The 23,160-nt window shown below is 39.8% G+C and overlaps 1 protein-coding gene across 2 annotated transcripts in view; it reads left to right on the top strand.

Moving 5' to 3' along the window:
• Positions 1-23,160, top strand: part of RAB38 (RAB38, member RAS oncogene family) — a 326,770-nt gene that overhangs the window by 18,809 nt on the left and 284,801 nt on the right. For both annotated transcript variants that reach the window (XM_055355662.2, XM_004051946.3), the window contains exon 2: positions 7,397-7,677. In XM_055355662.2, coding sequence (XP_055211637.1) covers positions 7,397-7,677 — 281 coding nt within the window. The remainder of the gene's footprint in view (positions 1-7,396; positions 7,678-23,160) is intronic.

The following is a 23,160-nucleotide window of genomic DNA, read 5'->3' as shown; positions in this document are numbered from 1 at the left end:
TTAAGTGGGGAGCTTAGACCATTTACATTCAAGGTTAATATTTATGTGTGAGGTTATGATCTTATCACGAAGTTATTAGCTGGTTTGCTTTGAAATATAAGTTTCTATTGTGTGGTTGCTTTATAGGGCCTGTGGGCTACGTACTTAAGTGTATTTTTGTGGCAGCCAGTAGAGTTTTTTCATTGCCGTATTTAGAACTCCCATAAAGATTTCTTGTAAGGCTTGTCTAGTGATAACAGATTCCCTTAGGACTTACTTGTTTTGAAAGATTTTTAAAATCTCCTTCACTTACGAACTTAGTTTGGTGGGATATGAATTTTCTTTTTTTTTCTTGAGACAAAGTCTTGCTCTGTCGCCCAGGCTGGAGTGCAGTGGCACGATCTTGGCTCACTGCAACCTCCACCTCCCAGGTTCAAGTGTTTCTCCTGCCTCAGCCTCCCAAGTAGCTGGGACTACAGGTGTGTGTCACCACACTCAGCTAATTTTTGTATTTTTATTAGAGACGGGATTTCATTACGTTGGCCAGGCTAGTCTCGAACTCCTGACCTCATGATCCGCCTGCCTCGGCCTCCCAAAGTGCTGGGGTTACAGGCATGAGCCACTGCACCCAGCTGGGATATGACATTCTTGATTGGAATTTCTTTTCTTTAAGAATGCTGAAAATAGGCCCCTAGTCTCTTCTGGCTTGTAAAGTTTCTGCTGAGATGTCCACTGTTAGCCAAATGGGGTTTCCTTTTTATGCAATTTGACATTTTTCTTTAGCTGCCTTTAAGATTCTTTTCTTTAGCATTGATCTTGGACAATGTGGTGACTATATGCCTTAGTGATGTTCATTTTGTATAGTATCTGGCAGGTGTTTTCTGGATTTTTTTGTATCTAAATGTCTACCTCTCTAGCAAGGTTAGGGAAATTTTCTTGAATTATCCCCCCAAATATGTATTCCAGGTTTTTAAATTTTTCTTCTCTCTCAGGAATGCCAATAATTTGTAGGTTTGATATTTTTACATAATCCCACATGTCTCAAAGACTTTCTTCATTTAAAAAATATTCTCTTTTTTTATGTATGTTTGACTGGGTTAGTTCACAAGACCAGTTCTCAAGCTCTGAAATGGTTTCTTCTGCTTGGTTCAGTCTGTTGATAAAGCTTTCAATTGTATTTTGAAGCTCCTTAAGTGAATTGTCCAATTCTAGAAGCTGTGATTAATTACTTTTTAAGATTTATCTCCTCCTTCATTTTCTGGACTGCTTTAGACATTTCTTTTCAATCTTGTATTGGATCTCATTGAGCTGCCTTGCAATCCATGATTTGAATTCTTTATCTGTCACTTCTGAGTTTCTATTTTCATTAGGGACCTTTGCTGGAAAGCTAGTGCAATCCTTTGATGGTGTCACTGCATTCATATTTTTCATAGTATCAGGATTTTTGTGCTTGTTCCTTTTCATTTGGAAATTTTGGCACTTTTTTTTTTCTTTTTAATTATACTTTAAGTTTTAGGGTACATGTGCACATTGTGCAGGTTAGTTACATATGTATACATGTGCCATGCTGGTGCACTGCACCCACTAACTCGTCATCTAGCATTAGGTATATCTCCCGATGCTATCCCTCCCTCCTCCCCCCACCCCACAACAGTCCCCAGAGTGTGATATTCCCCTTCCTGTGTCCATGTGATCTCATTGTTCATTTCCCACCTATGAGTGAGAATATGCGGTGTTTGGTTTTTTGTTCTTGTGATAGTTTACTGAGAATGATGATTTCCAATTTCATCCATGTCCCTACAAAGGACATGAACTCATCATTTTGGCACTTCTAATTTTTGTAATTATTTTTATGTTTGTAGGACTTTTTCTTTATTTCTCTATCATACTATTGCTATTTTTTTCTTTCCTTTTTCCTTTTCCTTTGCCCTGCTCCATAGGGTCTTTTGGTTTTGCTTCTGTAGCCTTATGTACTTCTTTCTGCAGGTTTTTTATTGGGCTGTGCAGTTTGACCTGTAAGTCAGTAGATAGTGCTTATGCATGATAGCAGGCTGTGGTCAATGTGGCTAGGTGTATACTTGATCCTTGTTTACTGGCGGAAGCTCTCTGTTGCCTCAGGCAATGGGCTGATTCTTGGAACGCACAGTGGTCTGAGCTCCCTGCTCAGCCAAGGGGATTGGGGTCCACAATGGGTGGGGCCAGACCAGGTAGGTTCATCTACAGGTGCCCTAATGGCAGGTGCAAGCAACTGTGCTGAGGGAGAATCTGGGGGGCAGCCACCAAGTGTCAGTTGTGTACCTCAGCATCAAGCTGGGAAATCTCTTCAGCCCCAACTGCATGGGAAGAGTAGCAGCCTATAAACCCCTAATCCAAGAGAGTAAGTGCTTCAGATGCCTAGAGAGCTGCCTGGATGTAGAGCAGAGAGGCTATGCTTACACCGCAATCTCTGCACAGGAGGGGTGGGATGGCTCAGGCTGCCAATTCAGGTGAGGTGGTGCTTCTAATGGCTGGAGATTTGCCTGGGCATGGAGCAGAGAGTACCTTTTTGCCTCATGGTCTATGTTCAGGACAGGTGTGGTGGCCAGATGAGCAGGTGCTTTGAATGCCTAGAGATCTGCCCTGGTGTGAAACAGAGTTAGCCTCCCAGCACCAGGCTGACTGCACAGGATGACTGGTGCAGGTCAGACTACTGCTGCAGGTGAACAGGTCATCTGAATGCCTGGATATCTGCGTAGCCATGGAGTGGAGAGGGACTTGCTGTACCACGATCTATGTCTGTCACAGGTGGGGCAGCTCAGGCTGCTGGTCCAGGCAAGTGGGTGCTCCAAATGCCTGGATTTCTGCCTGGGAGTAGAGCAGAGAGGGCCCTGCTACACCACAATCTCAGGGGAGCAGGCTGGACACCTGCAGATTGGTTCTAGATCGCCAAGCTGGCCCTAGCTACAAGTATTACTGCACAGTAGAAACTGCAGCTTTATCAGCCCTCCTCCTGTCCCAAGGTTGTGACAGAGGAGAACACACTTCTAGCACCTACTGCTGAGGGGCTTTCCACAGTTCTGGTTGTGGAGGCTCCTATGCAGCTCTAGAGTGAGTGCTCTGGTCTCTGGCTAGAGATTAAAATGAATGGTTGCCTTTCTATGCACTCGGATTAAAAATGGCATCCTTATCTTGGTCCTGGGTCGGGAAAATGTCTGCAGCTGTTCCTCAGGTCTTTCCCTCACAATGTCTCCAAGAAACTCCACAAGTTAGCTCTAGGGCTTGGGAGAAACAAAGTGCTTTCCCTTGGCATGCTTTGCTGGGATCCCCAATGGAAAGGCAAGTCACAGAGGGAGGCTCTCTGCCTCTCTCACATACCTGAGCTTCTCTCACTTTTATTAGCTGAATGCCATCAAAGCGGCTGTTTGCCCATGTTCCCTCCCTGGAATTTGGGGTATTCTTCAATTTGAGTTGTCCTGGTGGATTCCCATTTTCCTTCTTGATATAAAGCCCACACAGTTGGTCTTTATGCACTATCTTGCTATTTTCATGTGGCTGAGGCATGCTAAAAGGCTCTAATCTACTATCTTGGGGGAAAAAAAGAAATAGCAGTTTTAAGACTAGTCATACACTGACATCACTTAGAGATGGCTTAAAAATACAAATTCCTGATCTCTGCACAAAAACAACACAATAAAGAATCTCTGAGAAGTGCAACCCAACTAGGGATGGGTATTTCTTATGCTGCCGGAATGGCAACTGCCTGAAGACTTGTGCTTACGTTTATGTTTATATTTGGGGAGAGAGACATTGATGAGAGCCTAGATACTGAGATCCCCATTTAGGGAGCTGCCAGGGGTCCAGGTGAGGAGCAATGAGGGGCTGAGGTGGAGCAGGAGCAGTGCTGGGGGAGAGGAGGGGCAGAGCCAAGGGCTACCTCTGAAGTAGAAGTGTTAGTTGGATACTGGAGCCTGTTTGGTTGAAGGAGTGAGGAGGGAGTTAGAAGATGACTGGAAGTAAAAATACTGCTAGATATACATTTTAGCTGTGATGTTTGTGTGTATTTTTAGCTGAGTCTATGACACCAAGTGGACCATTTCAGGCTGTTGGGACAGAGGGCCAAAGTTTGATTTAATCTAAGGCATGAGGAAGGGGCCTTTGAGATCAGCCACACCAAGTTCATTTTATAGATAAGAAAACTGAGTCTCAGGGAGAGAAATACATGTGTCTGAGCCTGTTCTGGTAACCAGTAAGTAAAATTAAGACCATGTCTTCTGACTTTACAAGTTGGTGTCTTCTGCTGTGAGATTATCTAAATAGTTCCTGCAGCCATTATATTAGCTTTTGTGATTTGGTTGATTGCTTTCCTATTTAACACCCTTCATAGCTGAAAGCTGAATCATGAGCCACATCTACACTGCTATGAGTTTAAGAGCATTGGGGACCTATGTGGAAGTGGATTATTTTCAGTGCAGTAATCCAGTGTGACAAAACTTAGTTTAGAAATTCCTCCTGGGCAAAAACTGTATATTTCCAGCACAAAGTATAGAGCTTTAGCCACATTAGCTATTCCATAAATGTGTGTTGAATAAGTGATCTAAAACCAAGGGAAGTTTTTGAATTATAGTCATTTTTTTAAAAAGTAAATTTAACTATGATGAATTCATCAGGTCTCTACTTTGCCCAAAAGTAGGCACTCACTCTGAGTCACATGGTTCTCATTCTTTGAATAAGAAAGAGCAAAGAGGACTGTCAGCTGACAAAGGAAGGAGAAAATGTGAGTGCTAGAAATGCTCTGATCTAAGTGTGACCTCTTGCTGGAATGCCAAAAATATAAACTTTCCAAGTGGCCTGGCTCAGTGACCTGAACATATAAACATCTTTTCTTTCTAGAAACAAGCTGTCTTCTTATTTCTGATCTGACACACATACATTCACAAACTCAAACACACACACATATATATATACACACACACACATATTTTCCTTTTTGATTCTCTATGAAGTTATAGCGTATGTATTGCTTTTTGTATGGTCTTAAAATAACTCTTTATCACATATTTAAAGTGCAAAATCTTTATTCTTGAGGACTGCCTTATTCTACTATGAAAACCTCTGGACAAGCAGATTATTGAATAACCCATGACTTTGCTCTTCATCTGATTAGATCCTTGAAAGAGATCATAAGACATCCTTTAAAAGCCTAAAGGCCTTGGAAGTTCTGAGTAGTCACAGAAGGCTTTTTTCCCCTGTTTTTCTGAAATGTCATGGCCACTCTGGGCAGTATCAAAGGAGATCACTGTTTGCACCAGGTATTTAAAAAGAAAAAAAGAAATTTAAAACTTATTTGGGAAAACTAGAAGTTCATCTGTGGCTTACGTGTCATGTGGACAGTATTTTGCCCCTTTCTTTCGTTGACTAGGCAACTGTGGGATAAAAAAATGCGTCTCTGGTATAACCCACGTAAGAAATACTGTAAGATAGTCATGTGCTGGCTGTGACAAAATACTCTTTTTTTCCAGTGATACTTGCTTGTGCACACAGGCTCACACACTGGGACCAGAGCCCTCGACCTTCATTCATTTTCCCTAAGTGTTTAGAGAGGCTTCTCTTACAATTTCAATGCTACTACCAATGTAAATATAGCCATCTACAAAACAGCTTGCTAACTTGAATTAAAACTTACCATTATAAAGTTTTTAGCTCAAAATTAAGGGTAAAGTGTTCTTCTTAGAGATATGTTAACCTATATTTTCCTAGATACATCCCAGTTTTACCATTTTACTCTTTCCAAGAAAAGTCGACTTGTTAAATACACACTAACTTTATTTTAATTTATATAACTTTATAAGACTCTTAACATAAATAAATTCCCAAATCAGAATAAAAAGGCTTTGTCTGGTCACATACTTCTGGGGTTTTGAGTTCAGAAAATACAAGTCTTCATTAGCTCCTGTCTTCAGCAACCATTAATAGACAGAGTTAGAAGTAGTAGGATTTTGTTCATTTTTGTTATTCAGCTGAAATACTTGTAATTTTTTTGTCACAAACTCTGATCTGAAACTCTGATTTCAGAACTTGTGCCGTATTGTCTTTCACACTATTTAACATGCTGCCAAAAGAGAAGGAAAACTCAAGTATAAGGTACTATGCTGGGTGCTTTGCATATATTAATTCACTTCATCCACATGGGAAAACTCTGCAGTACATATTATTATTGCCAATTTGCAGATAAGGAAGAATAAACTTAGAGTGCTTAAGAAACTTGACAATATTCAATCAGAACGTTAAGCATCAGAGCAAAATTGATTCCAGCTGATTCTAATTCTGAAACCAATCCTTATCCTAAAAAAGACAACAACAACAAAACTCATTTAGTGTTTTGCTGTAGGAGAGCTTTTCTTATCCAATAGGTTGTAGAGTATTTAAGGGTAGAGACTATCTAGTTTACTGTTACATTCTGAGCAACAGTCCAGAAACTGGCATCGATATAATAGATGTGCAATAAATATCTGTTCAGTCAAATTCAAAGGGATGGTCCTCTGGTCCTGGTATCTAAGCCTGCGGAAGAGAGAGTACAAGCCTATAATTTAGTGGTTGAGAGTATTTAATGTTGGTAAAAGACTGTGAGCCCTAGATTCAAACAGCTCAGGTTTGAATTATGATTTCTTAAGCTTACTATCTGTATGATGTGAGAATGTTACTTAGACTAAGTCTCAATTTTCTCACTTTAAAATGGGGGTAATAATTGCACCTTAATGATCACTTATGTAAATCACATTTCTCATGGTTAGTAAACATGAATGAATGGTAGCTAGTATTATAACCTTTAATTGGACTAGATTGTGGATCCCTTTTAAACATACTCCATGATTTTGTTATTTATTATCTTTATTGTTTAGAGTCTGTCTTCCCATTAAAATGTAATCTCCATGGTGGCAGGGATGGTTATGTTTTAATCAGAGTATCCCAAATATTTAGAACAGTGTTGCCCAATCGAATGTTCTATACTGATGGAAATGTTTCATTATTGGCATAGTCTAATACAGCAGGCACTAGCGACATGCAGTTACTGAACGCTTGAAATGTAGCTAGCTAGGGTGACAGAATACTTGAATTAAAAATTTTGTTTAGTTTTTGTTCACTTAATGTAAATAGCCATATGTGGCTACTGGAATACTGTATTTGCATAGGTCTAGAATATTACATGGTACACAGAAATTTCTCAGTACATATTTGTTAAATGGATGAATTCCCTTCTGAATTCAAAAATCAAGAACAAAGCTGCATGATTGCATATTTAGTTCACTCTTTAAAGATTATCAATAAAGACGAAGCACTTTGCTGATTGACTTGCTCATCTTGGAGGCTTCATGAAGTTATAATATGATTCAGTTTGCAATTTTAATACATTTTTATTTTTATTTCTTTTTGGTGTCAGGTCAAGAAAGATTTGGAAACATGACGAGGGTCTATTACCGAGAAGCTATGGGTGCATTTATTGTCTTCGATGTCACCAGGCCAGCCACATTTGAAGCAGTGGCAAAGTGGAAAAATGATTTGGACTCCAAGTTAAGTCTCCCTAATGGCAAACCGGTTTCAGTCGTTTTGTTGGCCAACAAATGTGACCAGGGGAAGGATGTGCTCATGAACAATGGCCTCAAGATGGACCAGTTCTGCAAGGAGCATGGTTTCGTAGGATGGTTTGAAACATCAGCAAAGGTAGTGTGACTTTAAATAATAAGCTTAATATAAGCAAGGTTCACAAAGAAAATGGCCCATAGTCATCACCATCATCATAATGATAATAATATGTTTGTTTAGTGATTTATGGTTTTCAAATTGCTCTAAGCTCTTTCTCATCTCAGTGCAATGAGTAGGTAAGGCAGGAATTATTATCTACAATTTAAGATCATTGTGGCAAGAGGAGCAAAGCAACTTGTACAAGGTTTCAATAGTAATAGTTGATAACTGTGTTTGCCTTCTGAGGTCTTACTATAAGCCAGGCATATTTTGCATGCATTTTCCTATTTAGTCCTCACCACAGCTTTATTAGGTGAGTATGGTTTTATAGTAAAGGCCTTATTCATGTGTTAGTTAATTTACACAATCAATATTTAATATGTTCACCTGTACATCAGGAATTGTGCTTCCTCCTAGGAAAGAAAAGATGGCAAACACTACATTGGGCATACCGGAATAGTGGGGTAACACAGAATAGACAGCAAGCACAAATGTGAAGAACACAGCATAGCTTGGCCATGCTGTTTCCCCTGGATGGCAGAAAAGTGGCGGGAGGTGGAGCTGAGGCAGGGCTGGAAGATGAAGGATCCTGTAGGGTGTGATGAGGATAATATACTTCTCATTGTTCCCTCATGTTGCCATCTGATATGTCAGGTTCCTGGCTTTTGTTCTACTCTCTTTTTGTTTTTGCCTGTATTTTAAAAATCTCAGTATCACAGGAGAAAAAAAAAATACTTTCATGGCAAAATTTGAAAATCCATGAAAAACCATAACTAAAATTTTAAAAGAATAACCATTTTTGCTTTTGATTTTTGTGTGTGTGCATATAATTACACTATTAGGATTGCATTTTACATGGTTTTATATCATGATTTTTCCACTTTTATTCAAACATTAAATGTTTGTAGAGCACAGGTACTACGCTAGTTTTTGGGATTCGGCTGTGAATAAGATAGCCATGGGCTCCGTACTTATGGAGTTCACACTTTGGCCTTATAGTGAGCATTTGTGCACCTCATTAGCAAATGGTTTGAAAATATTGTTGGAATGGTCATCATTCTAATAGGCTGAGGAGGAACCTCTAATGGGTTTTCTGCTGGAAAGTAGAATGGTCCAGTTTGCCTTGGAGAAACTATGGGAAGACGGATTGGAGGGCAGTGAACCAGGAGACACAGTGGCATGGTAGTTACCATGCTCTGTGGGAACATAATGAGACCTTAAACTGGAGTAGTGGCTATAGATGGGAAAGAAAACCTGGATTTGAGAATACCACCAAATTACAAAGACCAGCACAATTAAGCAAGCACTTGGATTGGAGTTGATGGAGAGGAAGAAAAGGGCAGTGGTGCCACTTTTTCTGTCACAGTGGGATGTTCTTTTGTTTGAACCATTCCTGGAGAACCTTGATGCCTGTCTCCTTGCTCTTCTGTCACTAGCTTTTATGTTTGGAAAGTTGTTATTGCTCAGTTGCGAGAGTTCTTGTCTTCCTTTTGAGGCCCCAGTGTGCCAGTGTGCTTTTCCCTTTCATTCTATTTAAAATTTTGATTTCCCCTGTTTCTTGGGATTCTTCCTTTGGTTCAGGATACATTTCCCATCATTTTATATTTCTTGACTCTCTTTGAACCTTTTTAGTTTATGTGGTTGAAGGATTTCTTGCTGTAAGGGGAGACAGCACAACTGAAAGGTATGATTAAGTTACAGAAATTTAACAAGCATGGTATCTTTTTGTAGTCTATTTTCTTTTTTTGTTTGTTTGTTTTTTTGAGACAGAGTCTCGCTCTGTCACCCAGGCTGGAGTGCAATGGCGTGGTCTCGGCTCACTGCAAGCTCCACCCCCCGGATTCAAGTGATTCTCCTGCCTCAGCCTCCTGAGTAGCTGGGACTACAGGCGCCCGCCACCACACCCGGCTAATTTTTTTGTATTTTTAGTAGAGATGTGGTTTCACTGTGTTAGCCAGGATGGTCTCGATCTCCTGACCTCGTGATCCGCCTGCCTCGACCTCCCAAAGTGCTGGGATTACAGGTGTGAGCCACCGCACCTGGCTATTTTCTTTTTTGAATGTTAGCTGGTTTGTTTTTTTTTTAATTCCAAAATGTGGGTGAATTCACTTATTTTCATTTCCTTTTAGTGCCACACTCAATTTCACTCCAAAGTTGCTGCGTATTCCTTCAAATTGCTTTCTTTCAAAAAATGTCACTCTCAGCTCAGAAGCCTCCAGGCACAAGGGAGACAGAGTAGGACTTTGAGAACTCCTTTTCTCTGTTGAGTACATTACATTGTAAGTGCAAACTAGGCTGAATGACCCGTATTTACGTGGGGAGAGGAGTCTTCTGTTATTCATTCATTCATTCGTTCAATCAATAAATATTATCAAATACCTGTTACATGCCAGACAAATGTTCTGGGCACTGAGAATGTAGAAACTTATGAAACAGATAAAACCTTGCCTTCATGGATAAAAACAACAACAAAACATAAATATATGGTGTGTGATACCTATTAAGTGCTAATAAGAAGAAAGGGAAAAAAGAAAGGAAGAGGCCTATGAATCTGTGGGGAAGCTTGAAATTACCCGTGGGTCAAAAGACCTTCTGAAGACATTTTTCACCTCACTCTGACATTCCTTGCTCAACCACTATAGTGTTAAACTGCCTGATTAAGGACACAATGTTTAGTACCTTTAGGACTGGCTGACCCACCTTACTTAGGTACTGGATTTCTAATCCTCCAAATCCCTCTAAGTGTGAACTTTGAAGAGAAGCTTTGTACGGTGTTGGGGAAGGGGGGCATTAGATTTCACAAGCTAATATAATCAAGAGAGTACAAGGCCTTATTGTAAAATACAGAAGGCACGTTCAACATCTCTTTTCCATACATAATGCTATTGAGGTTGTCCTTCTGAATGTCTTAACGAAAATGGCTTGCCTGTGCCAGGTTAGTATTCAAAGTCAACACTTAGAAGCTCAGAAACAATCCTGCAGCACTGACAAACTGGAGTGTCAAACTTTTTTAAAATTCTTTTTAAAGATCTCTGATAAAGCTCTGCTAACTTTCTGACTATAGTATTACAACATTTACAGAACTGAGGCCTAGATTAAACTGTCTGCCTGAAGCAGAGATGGTAGATTTTGGGGATAGCTATGAATTCCTTCCTTCATTTTGAGATCAGAGAACATTTCCCATAGGTATCCTTCTTTTAGACAGTCAATCTTCTAAAAATTAGAGTCCTTTTGAGTGACGACATAATGTCTGGTGATAAATACCTGATTTCCTTTCTTCACATTGCTGAAGCTTCTGAGTCAAACTTCTGGCCTTGTCCCCATGGGCACATCCAGCAGAAATCCTTCAGGTATCATCATCAGCTTTGACATCTCTGCAGTTGAATCTTGCAGGATTTTAGATGAGTTAGTCATTGAATCCAGCCCCCATCTTACCACTGACCCCACTGCTGAGGGAAATTTACCCTCTTGCTCTTCAATCCTATGGAGTAACTTTCCATGAGAGTTTTCATGACTAATGCTGTTGCTGGAGCAATCATGGTAGCCCCTGGCTGGCAAGTGAATTAAGAGAGAAAAAATAAAAATTAAATACATGTTGGTGTCTCTGGTTTTTCACATTATCTCTTCCAATATTAAAACCAAAGGAAAGAAAATAGTCTTTTCTGCGTCACATTCTTTGGTTTTTAACCTTTGCATTCTTTTGCTTTCTTGGCTGTATTTCCTTGAATTCTGTCTGTGGATTCTCTAGGTGATGTATAATTGGGGTAATCATGTGTCCCATTTTGCCCCCCAAATTCCTGGTTTATACCTGCTGTTCCAGCATAATTATTAATAATACCTTCATTTTTAATTTGTAATTTAAATTTACATGGTCACCCTGTAGATCATGAGCTCAACTTATTTTACTCTCTACATCATACCTTAGCTCTAATAATGGATATTTTAGTATTCCTGTGCCCATATCCCATTCTTACAATCTGCTTTGGCAGATCTGTTTCTTTAGGATAAAGACCCTGCCTTTCTCTTGTTAGTGTGTCTTCAGGGCCCATTTCAGAGGCTGACTGGGTTCTGCTACCTGCTGAACAAATTACCTGGTACATTCTTGGTGCCCATTGCCTGAATCTCCATCAGTTGCTGTTTTTGAATTCACTCTCTAATCACACCCACTCACCTTCTAGAGCTACTGTGAACATTAAGAGATAATGTGGCTGAGCGCGGTGGCTCACGGCTGTAATCCCAGCACTTTGGGAGGCCGAGGCAAGTGGATCATGAAGTCAGGAGTTTGAGACCAGCCTGGCCAACATGGTGAAACCCCATCTCTACTAAAAATACAAACATTAGCGGGCTGGCAGCAGGCACCTGTTAATCCCAGCTACTCAGGAGGCTGAGGCAGGAGAATTGCTTGAACCTAGGTGGCGGAGGTTGCAGTGACCCGAGATCGCGCCATTGCTCACCAGCCTGGGCGACATGAGCAAAACTCCATCCCCACCCACAAAAAAAAAAAAAAAAAAAAAAAGAGAGATAAATAATGTATGTGGGGCCAGATGCATAATATCTGATCCCACCACATGTAGACACACACTTTGCACACTCTACACCATTCCTACTGTCTCTACCCACAGCCCATACGCCGATCTAGCCGTGATGCACACAACAAGCCATACTCTGGTGAAAAGGTCTGTTTCTGTATCTTAGCCCTTTCCAGCCTGCTCCATTCTGCTCACATAATGGAGTGGATCAGGTGTGGCTATGCTCAGAAATACACCACCACAAACACTAGTGTAGGTGGGAAAGAATGGAGCAAGTTGTACCTATGCAATAGTGGGGACAAAAGTCAAACTCACAGAAAGAACCTCTAGTGCTTCCAGCTCTTGCTCCCCTACCCCAGTCCTACTCCTGACAGATACCCTAGGTTCTTTCTGTGCTATTTATAGTGACTTTTTGGACCCACCGTCTCTCCCAGAATGTTCTAACAGCAACAGGTGCCCTGGGAAGAAGCTTTCTTACGTTAAATTATACTCAATTTTTGCCTCTTCTTTGAAGCTAAAAATAAAAATGTTAATGTGTATCCTTCTGCTGAGAAAAGGAATATATCTAATACTGTTCTCTATAAGATGATATTCGTTTCTTTTAGGGAGAGGAATGGATGTTTCACAGTGTAGTGTATATTTCTCATGTTGTTTGGCTTTCTAACAACTGTTAAATACATTTGCTATCTTTGGGGAATTTCCAGCCGTAGGAAGCTCACCTCTCCAGGAAGAACTCATGAAACTTTCTTCTTTTGCTTCCTTTGCAGCTAGGCACAGGCAGATGACCTAGATTCCACCAATTGTAGGTTGTAGGCATCCATCTCCAAATAATTTAGATGAAGTTATAAGATATACCTCCACTGACTTAATTTGTCACAGCACATTTAACCCTGTATTTTTAGCTGATCTGATTTGAGCTCGTTATACTTAGGGACATAAAAGGAAGGGCCTGATTTGAAATCTAACACCAGAGCAAACTGAGAATCATAATATACAGGAAATGATGGCTGTGTTTAATAGTGGTTTCACATAATGTCCACCAGTCTGTAGTACAACTATTTGAATCATCACTTCTGACAGATTATTGATGCCCTACATGAAGAATGAAAATTGTTTTCTGAAGTTGGGAATAGGTGAAGTGTATGAGTCTCAAATTCAAGCTAGTTATCTATTTAAGGATCAATATAAATTAATAACAATATTTTATCTTTAGCTAATCAATTCTCTAGAGGTTCCCTACGTCAATGCTTATAATTTACTAGACAATCTGAGATCCACCCGTGACTCAGATACTGTGTAATAGGAGAATAGAAATGAACGATCAGCGGCTATAACCATAGTTCAGTTTGTAGAAGGCAGGGTGTTGCATATGTCATTATATTCTGCATGGTTCATATTTTCACTACTTAGAGCTCAGATCTTTCCTGTTTCATGTTTGGACAATCATAATAACCTGACTCCAGACTTTGCTCAAAGTAGTGTTTTGCATGCTGTTAAAAACTTAACCTGCTCAAAGGATGACTGATTTTGTCACTGCCTAGTTCAAGCATCTTCTGTAGGTTCTACTTCTTAATGATTTAAATTTAGACACCTTAGAACATGCATTAGCAAACTATGATCTGTGGGCCAAATATGGCCTGCCCTGTATTGTAAATAAAGTTTTGTTGGAACTCAGCTGTGCTCATTGGTTTACATGTTATCAATGGCTGTTTTTATGTTACAACTACAAAGTTAAACAGTTGTAACAGAGACCTTATAGCCTGAAGAGCTTCAATTATTTACCATCTGACCCTTTATGCTTCAAAGTTTATCACTGATGTCTCAAGATAAGAATAACTTCTCTTTAGCCAACCACTCTGCTAGTGGCTTTACATACATTTTAGCTTATCCTTGAAATAATCTTGTACAGTAAGTACTGTTACTTTTTCTGTTCACAGATGAAGCAATTAAAGTTTAAATTAGAGAGTGACTAGCTAAAGATCTCATTGTGGTATATCAAAGAGTCAGCATTTCAAGCTAGATGTGCTGACAGAACAGCTTAGCCACCCAACCACCACATTGCACTACCGTATAACCTTTTCTAGTCTGACCTTATATAATAAGTATTTATTGAGCAATTGATACATGGTAGACCAGGGACTGGGATAGATAAATGAGTAAAATGTGGTCCTGATCTCTAGGAGTTTCAAGTCTAATGACAGATATACAGATGTGTAAATACGTCTTCCAAGAAATGTGACAAAATGGAGCGATTCACATGGAATTGTTGGGTGAGTTGGATAAGGGAAAGGCCTTTTCTCACATATACTTTTTGTCTAGCCGTTGTCAGAACTACCTTTTTCTCATCTTTCTGCTTTTGTCCATGTTGGTCACGCTGTATGGGATTATAATGCAATGGACATTCTTTGTCTGTATTTCATTTTGCACAACAAAGTCCAGCTCTGGGTGTGAGAGAAGAAACATAGAAAAATATACTGGCTTTAGTAGTAAGGAGTCTTCAGAACTCAAATTAGAATCCCTGATTCTGATACTCTGCCCCCAACAAATAATTCTTGCTCTGGCTAAGTATTAACTCGTTCTTCAGGAATTGCCTGACTCCAATACATTTTTCTACAGATACCTATGGAAAGGGACTTAAGCAATTCATGACACCATGGGTTGGCTGTAAAAGAGGATCCATGCTTCGGTGCACAGGATGCTCCAAGAATCTCTTGAAATTATGTGTGCAACTTTAATTATTTGTAGAGAGGGCAATCATTTATTGCATACTAAGAACCTTCCAGGCATTTCACAGCTATTATCACTAATTCCTACAATAATGAAGCATTATCCCCGTTTTCCATGTGGAGGAGTTGTGGTATGATTAAGGGACTTGCTCAAAGCCATGCAGCCTTGTGTCATGATTCTGACCCCTAGCTATCTGGTAAAAGCCCACATTTTCCATGATCTGCAAAAATGTTTCCATGCTTCTCAGCAGTCTTTCTCAGATTCAGAATTCCTTGTGACCCTAGAGCTATGTCTAGTTGAGGACAGGCCTGTTTTTCTGAGGTCAGAAGGATGCAGTCACTCAGAGAGCTATCTACACCATGGCCTCATCTCTCTAGGCAAGGACCATCCATCAGAAGAGATGGCTGAACTGTACTATATGAGCTGGCCTGGCATATATCTATCTCCTAGGTAGTACCAGGCATGTCGGTTGGAGAGAGGACACCTCTTGAGGAAACCTGTAGAGGCCATATGATGTATGAGGGTAGGAAGGTAGGAGGGGAACACAGACTTGTAAAATCTGTAGAATTTCCAAAGGCAGAGATGGAAGGAGAAAGGTATTCTAGGCAGAGGAAACAGCACGTGAAAGGCATGGAGTTGAGAAATAACAGAAAGTGCTGACAATGCTGAGGTTCAATGAGGCTGAAGGATAAGGTGGAGGGGAAACAGAGAGCAAAGCTTTGTGGTGTGTCAAACCATGTCCATTAGCATAAACCCTTCCAGCTGAGAATCCTAATGGACTGTAGAAGTCTGAACTCAAAGATTCAACAGTTTCTTAGTAATGTCCAAAAATCAAAGGATGAACATATTTGATTTTTATTAAAAGACAAATGCCAACTAAATAACAACTCTTATGAAATCAGTGCCTTTTCCTTAGAAAATTTGGCAAATCCTAATATAAGGCGTAGGGTTTTTCAACCGCAGCACTATTGCATTTGGGGCCAAATAATTCTTAGCTGGGATTGGGAGGGAAGAGTGTGTGTACTGTGCAAGGTAGGATATTTAGAATCATTCCTTGTTTCTACCCACTTAAGATCAGTAGCACCCAACACCCCAATCAGTTGTGATGATCAAACATATCTCCAGACATTGCCAAATGTCCTCTGGTTGGAGGGGCAAAATCACTCCCCACTGAGACCACAATTAAACAGTGATCAAAAAAATATGTCTTGTGCCCAGTTGGTTCTGCTGTTTTCTAGGGGGTGGGGACAGAGTCAGGTCTGCCTTGATTCTATCTGAGAAAAAAGAATCCTTGTAGGCCTGTTTCCATGAGTCTGTGGGAGGAATAAAACATCTAGAAAGTAAGGCATGTTATCTTTGAGCCTGGATCTTTCCTCCTCGATCTCTATCTCTAGCCATGGACTTGTTTCTAAAACTTCAGACTTCCATATCCTTCTGGATCTCTACTTGGATATCACTCAGAGAACTCCTCAAACCCAACATATCTGAAACGGAATTCATCGGCTTTTCTGGAAATATAATTATCCAATTTGGAGACCCTACATCCACACAGACACTCAAGCTGGACACCATATAACCAGGTCACACATTCTTTAGAAACCCCTCATTCTTGAGCATAGAAGACCCCAATAGTGAGATTTTTTTTCTGCTTCTCCAAGCTTATCTCTACTCCTTCCATTTATTCCATGGTTGTGTTAAACTGCATCAAGTCCCCCATCACACCTTGGTATTTCCCCTGCCTGGAACATGCTTCCTAGCTTTATGCACCTGTCTCTCAGTCTTCCTTCAGGACTTGGCTCTAGCATTACCTGTTACAGTCTCTCCTATACCTTACCATGCTGTGTTAAGATGATTTCCTTATGGGGCTGGCCCCTGCACTGCATTGTGAATCCTCCTGGTCATTACCCAGCACAATGGCTTGTGTGCAGAGAGTAATCACTTGGTCAGTGTTTATTGGATGGAAAAGAATATTTTGATGCACTGCCTTTTAAGGAATCTTTCAAAAGATTATTTTATTCTATTATTCTTGGCCCTGCCTGTGCGGAGTATTTATGTCCTTAGATAACTGTGTAGAAGCAGAAAAATTAATTTACTGCTGCAGTTCCCAGGAGGACTCCACATTATGTAACTCCTTTCATCCAGAAAGCTCTTTAGAAACCGCACAGGAGGGAGATTGTAGTGCCCTGCAGTGTGGATGGAGAAGTAAAGAAGAAAAATGAAGGTGAGGGAAGCTGCACCCCCTACCTTAATGCCTTGCCTTGGGCCCTCAACTGAGATTTGCAAATTCTTTGCTTGGCAATGCCACATAACATTCCATAAGAATCTGACATTAGCTTGTGCACCGAATTATGCAAGTCATTCCTCCTTCACACTCCAGGACCAGAATATAGCAATTTTCTTCACTGAAATTCTTATAATCCTGTTTTACATGTATCTCTCATTTGAGTTTTAGCTACTGTCATTTGAGCCACCTGCAATGGCTGTCAAATTTGTCTTTTTTACTAAGAAAGAAACAGAATTCTGGGGAGGATTTTCAATTATTTTCATTGGTGAGACCAGGCCTAGACTTCAGATCCAGTCTAGCACTCTATCTATTCCATGACAGTGATTCTTGTAAAAGTTGTGCATCAGGGACATGTAAGGAGCTTGGTAAGATTGCAGATGCCTTGGCCCTATTCTCAGAGAAGTCTAGAGGGGCTTAGAATATGTTTTTGGAAAACACTCCTTTGGTGATTTTTACTTGCACCCTGGTTAAGATGCATTGTGTTGGAATTTGTTAACTCATTTATTTGTTCATTTATTCATTCTCCAAGTATTCTCTGAATACCTACTATATATTCAAGTAGGCACTTTCCTAAGCACTGGGGCACTGATAATAGAGGGCACAGTTTCTTACTAGGTTCAACTCCTGGAAGGCACCAAAATAAACAAATATTTACAATATAGTATGAAGTTCCAGATAATTTGATGGCTTTTACAAGAGCAGTGAGAGCAGCTGAAGAAAAAGCTGTTACCCCCACCTGTGAGTGATGCAGCTTCTTTGGTGTTTAATCTGGGTTGCCAAGAATAAGAGAGGCCTCAAAGGAAGACTGAAGGGAAGCACTGAGAACTCCTTTTTAATGGATATTGTGCAGTGTGGCATTAGGAACCCACCTTTAGGAACTCCTGGGTATTTCATTTTTAGAAAGCAAAAACAAGCTTCTCATCATTTTTCTAAGATATCTAATCAAGAACATGTTGTTACTGCAGAGTTACCTATCATTATCAGTCATCATAAGATTGTCAAAACAAGACCATGCGAATCTCAATATTAAGAATAATAGGCCAGGCACGGTGGCTCACACCTGTAATCCCAGCACTTTGGGAGGCGGAGGCGGGTGGATCATGAGGTCAGGAGATCGAGACCATCCTGGCTAACACAGTGAAACACCGTCGCTACTAAAAATACAAAAAAAATTAGCCAGGCGTGGTGGTGGGCGCCTGTAGTCCCAGCTACTCGGGAGGCTGAGGCAGGAGAATGGCGTGAACCCAGGAGGCGGAGCTTGCAGGGAGCCGAGATCGCGCCATTGCACTCCAGCCTGGGCGACAGAGCAAGACTCTGCCTCAAAAAAAAAAAAAAAAAAAAGAAGAAGAAGAATAAAAATTGTATATATAAAATGCATGTTTAACAGGTCTTGTAGTAAGTGCTTTATTTATTTCATTTACTTCTCACAAACCCTTATGAAATAGGTGCTATTACTATGCCCATATTATATATTAAGGAACTGAGACTTAAAGAAGTTAAACAATTTACCCATTATCCTATGGTTAGCAGGTGGCAGAGTCAAAATTAGAACCCAACTCTCTCTATTCAGATCTCTTCTTCCCTATTTTTTTTTACTTCTCTGTGTCTAAATGACAGTCTTATATTGCTATTTCTTGATTTATTAGATTTCTACATACTCATTAATAATTTGCTTTTCTAGATGAGAATTTAATTTTCTTACCTACTTCCCCCACTTCCCCATCTTTTCAGTAAAATTCTATCACTGCTTTTGGTTGAATCATGACAAAAATCGTGGTTTATATCATTAGATATGAAAATATTATTCACTCACATAGTTTGCTGTCTGTGCTTATTTTCAATGAATATTCCTTAATGTTTTAAAAAATTTCCATTATATTGTTTATTCTGTTGAGACTAGTTTTGTCTTGGAGATCTCCATCCCAGAATCCTCTCCTTTCCTTATGCAATTTTTTTTTGAATGCCCTGTAGAGCCAGCACACGGCTGTAATCCTGGGACTTTGCTTTGACATTCTTGTGTGTGGGATTGCCTGCTTCCTGGATTCCATTTATTTGTCCTGTTTTGCTGGAACATAGCCTCCTGCTGCTGCTTAGGAAAAGCTGCATGACATTTCTGGGTACTTGATATCTTCAAATGCATATTTTCTAACCCTCACACAATTTTAACTCTCTAGATGGGTATAGATTCCTCGGTTTAAAATAATTTCCCCTTTTAACTTTAAGGCATTGCTTCATTGTAATACAGCATTTAGCATTACTCTTCAGAAGTCTCATACCATTCTCATTCTTAAAGCTTTGTGCATAAGCTGTTTTCTTTTGTCTGGTAGTTTTTAGAATCATCTCTTTACCCCTGGTAATCTGAAAGTCCACAATCCTGTGCTTTATATAAACCTTTGTTCATTTATTGTTCTGGGCCCTTTGTAAGCTCTTTCAACTTACAAACTCATGTTCTGAAAAATGTTATTTCTTTGATAATTTTCTTCCTATTGTTTTCTGTGTTCTTTCTTTATGAAACTCCTAGTTTGGTGTAACCTGAACTAAGTCTATGAGCTTATGATTTTTTCACATATTTTCAGCACTTTAGCAATTTTTGTTTTATTCTGTTTACTAGTTTGCTGCAATTTTCCAGTCTTTTATTATAATTTTTGATTTCAGCAATCATAGTTTTAATTTTGAATAACTCAATTTTATCCTGATTATTCTTTTTCAAAAATCCTAAGAATGTGATAGTTTATCATACTTGTGAAGATGCTGAATTATTTTTCTGAAGTTTTTTCTGACTTTTGCATTATCTATTTCATTAGAATTATTTTTTCAGTCTACTTTTGTTCTTCTATTTTATGTTGATGGTCCCTTTAAAAATTTTGAGAGCAAGATAATCAAAAGCAGATACTGAGCTCTGTGTGTCTAGAAAGGCTTGTTGAATAGTGGCTACGGTGATTGTTGATTTGTGGGTTTTGCTTTAGGTTGGTTTTCACTGGGGACTACATGTCAGTTGTTGAAGGTCTTTTCTCTATAGAAAAACTCTTCTTTCCCACTAAGGGTGAAGATGTCAGAGTTCTTAGTAGAGGGAAGGAGTAGCCCAGCTGCCATATTTGCAGCCTTTAGTTGATTATTTTTTCCATCTCCATACCACCTACAGGGGCATGCTAGTTGGTGTCTCTTGAGTCTCAAGTCTCCTTTCTTTAGTTTATTCAGAAGATAAACCAGAATTTGACTTGGGGTGTAAATGTCTGACTGCTGGTATCCTAAGAATGGAGAAGGGACAGAGTTGATGTCCCCATTTGGACTTTCAACCAGTCTCCCTGATTTCAACTACAATTACTGTGTAAGTGTTGAGCTTCTTGGATTTTGAGGGAATTAATTAGCCCTACTATTTTCCGTATCTCCCTCTATACACCCTTTAGACCATACTATCTATACTCTGCTAAACCTATTACTACTTCTCTATTACTTTTAGATTTCTAAAAATGTGTGCAAATCTTTTGAATGCTGTTGCACATGTTCTCATTCTTTCCAGCTTTCTACTTTTAAAAAAGCCAGTAGACAAAGGCCCTGTCTCTTCTGTCAGAACCAATGTTAACTTTCTTGATCTTCAACCCTGGGCAGAGTGGCTTCCTTGTTTTAGAAAGGGTTATGTTACTAAGACACGTTTGCCCTCTCCTTCTCTGTTACTTTACTTTTTTAGTATTGATTTTGCCTGACCTCTGTTTTGTGGTCCTTTGCCTTCTCTGATGTGTCTTGTTGGCCACATTTGAAGCGCCCTTAGATTTGTGGATGACAGTCCTACCCTCCCAAGGCCTTCTGTTTCATCTCCATCTACTTCACTGCGACCGAGGTATTGATTTCTTGAGAAAGCCTGCTGAGACTGGAGGGAAAATCAATATCCCATTAGGCAAAAGTGAGGAGCAGCAGCAGCTCCTCTGTAGCCTGTCTGTGGACCTAACATGCTAGGGGAGTGCTCAAAGGCTGGGTTAGCCTGTGGTGTCCAGAGATATCCTAAAGTGATGGAATAGCCCTAGGGATAATGTAGAAAAGCCAATGACAGAATGCTGAAGATTTGTAAATCCATTTCCTTGAACTAAATGAAGTGGAGTCACTCTTTGAGAATAATTTTACTTGTCAAAGCTTGCTCCGGAGGAAAGAAGTTCTCTCTTGAGAACTTGCATAATTCCCAGTCACTTTGAATTTTCTAGTGTAAGTAAAAATTGTTGGTTAGCTGTAAGACAAATTATTTAGCTTTCATTTCCCCTGGGGTTCTCAAAATGAAAGAGGAATGACAGCATTGAGATGCCAGTATACTATATGTTTCTGAAACATTATGTTGTAAATCCCATTTTTAAATACCATCGCAAAAGGCTCGTTATGGTAGCTCTTCCTGGATGAGTCTCTTTAAAAAGGAAGAGTTTCTTTGGAAGACTATTGTCACGTTCTATTTCATCTGGTAATAAGTTTAGATTTTGTGTTTCAGATTTTTGTAAAGAAGGACAGTCATGAGCAGTAAATGCAAACTATCAGAGTTGAAGGAGATCTAGCATTACCACAGTAGTTGAAACCCATATTTAACCCCCAAAGTAGCATGCCATTATATATCTTCTCTACCATTTGCATGGAAACACAAGAATATTAGATGTGGCGAGCAGTTTAACTTAACCTGTGGTCTAAGTACTTTATTTTATGGTTTTATCTATTCATTTATTCTTCAAATAATCATTGAGAACCTCTATGTTACAGGTACTATTTTAGGCATTAGGGCTATACCAGTGGACAAAATAGATAAAATCCCTCTCACCTTGGAACTTGCATTATAGTGAGTAAAGACAGGTTATAAAATGGTAAATAAACGTAATGTATAGTTTGTCAGGTGGAGATAAGTGCTAAGCAGAACATGAAAGCAGGGGAGCTTGTGTGGCATATGTAACATGTGGGATATAGGGAGGAGTAAAAAGAGAAGTAAGCAGTTTTAGACAGGGTGACCGGGGAAGGTTTCATCAAGAGGGTGTTTTTGTTGTTGTTGTTGTTTTTAAGGTAAATATTTGAAAGAGGAGCACTATTGAGCCATATAAATTCACGGAAAGAAAATGGTCGAGGAAGTGGGTATAGCATGAGCAGAGGCACTCTGGCAGGAATTGACAGCTGTATTTTTGGAACAGCAAGGCAGCCAGTGAAGATGGAGCAGAGTGAGCAATAGCAGAGTGATAGAGGTGAGGTCAGAGAGGTGATGTGGTCCTGTTGAGTTTTTAGATAATTGTAAGAATTTTGGATTTTTGTGAGAGAGCATTTTCTGTGCAAGAAGCCATTGGGTTTGATCAGAGATGTGATATAATTTGATCTAAAGGATCGTTGCAGTGGTTTTGTTGAACCTGAATTATAGTGAGAAAGGTTGGAAGCAGATCAGCTGGGATGCTATCGCAATATTTAAGAATGAGATTGTGAGAAGTACTCAAATTCTACCTTGTATTTATGAATGTTCTTCAGACACAGGATTTCCTAGCAATTTAAGTAAAGGTAATGACAGAAAGTGAGGATTTAAGGATGTCTCAACAGTTTTTGGCCTAAGCAACTGTAAGAATAGAATTGGCGGCCAGGTGATGTGGCTCACGCCTGTAATCCCAGCACTTTGGGAGGCCGAGGTGAGGGGAATCACTTAAGGTCAAGAGTTTGCCACCAGCCTGGCCAACATGGAGAAACCCCATTTCTACTAAAAATACAAAAAATTAACCAGGCATGGTGGCAGACACCTGTAGTCCCCTCTAGTCAGGAGGCTGAGTCAGGAGAATCGCTTGAACCCAGGAGGTGGAGGTTGCAGTGAGCCTAGATTGCGCCACTGTACTTCAGCCTAGGTGACGGAGCAAGACTCCATCTCAAAAAAATAAAATAAAATAAATAGAGATGGCAGTTTTTGAATGAGGTCCTGAGATA

The sequence above is a fragment of the Gorilla gorilla genome, chromosome 9 (assembly GCF_029281585.2).
Source record: "Gorilla gorilla gorilla isolate KB3781 chromosome 9, NHGRI_mGorGor1-v2.1_pri, whole genome shotgun sequence".
Taxonomy (NCBI): Eukaryota; Metazoa; Chordata; class Mammalia; order Primates; family Hominidae; genus Gorilla; species Gorilla gorilla.
This window is presented reverse-complemented; position numbering and strand designations above follow the sequence as displayed.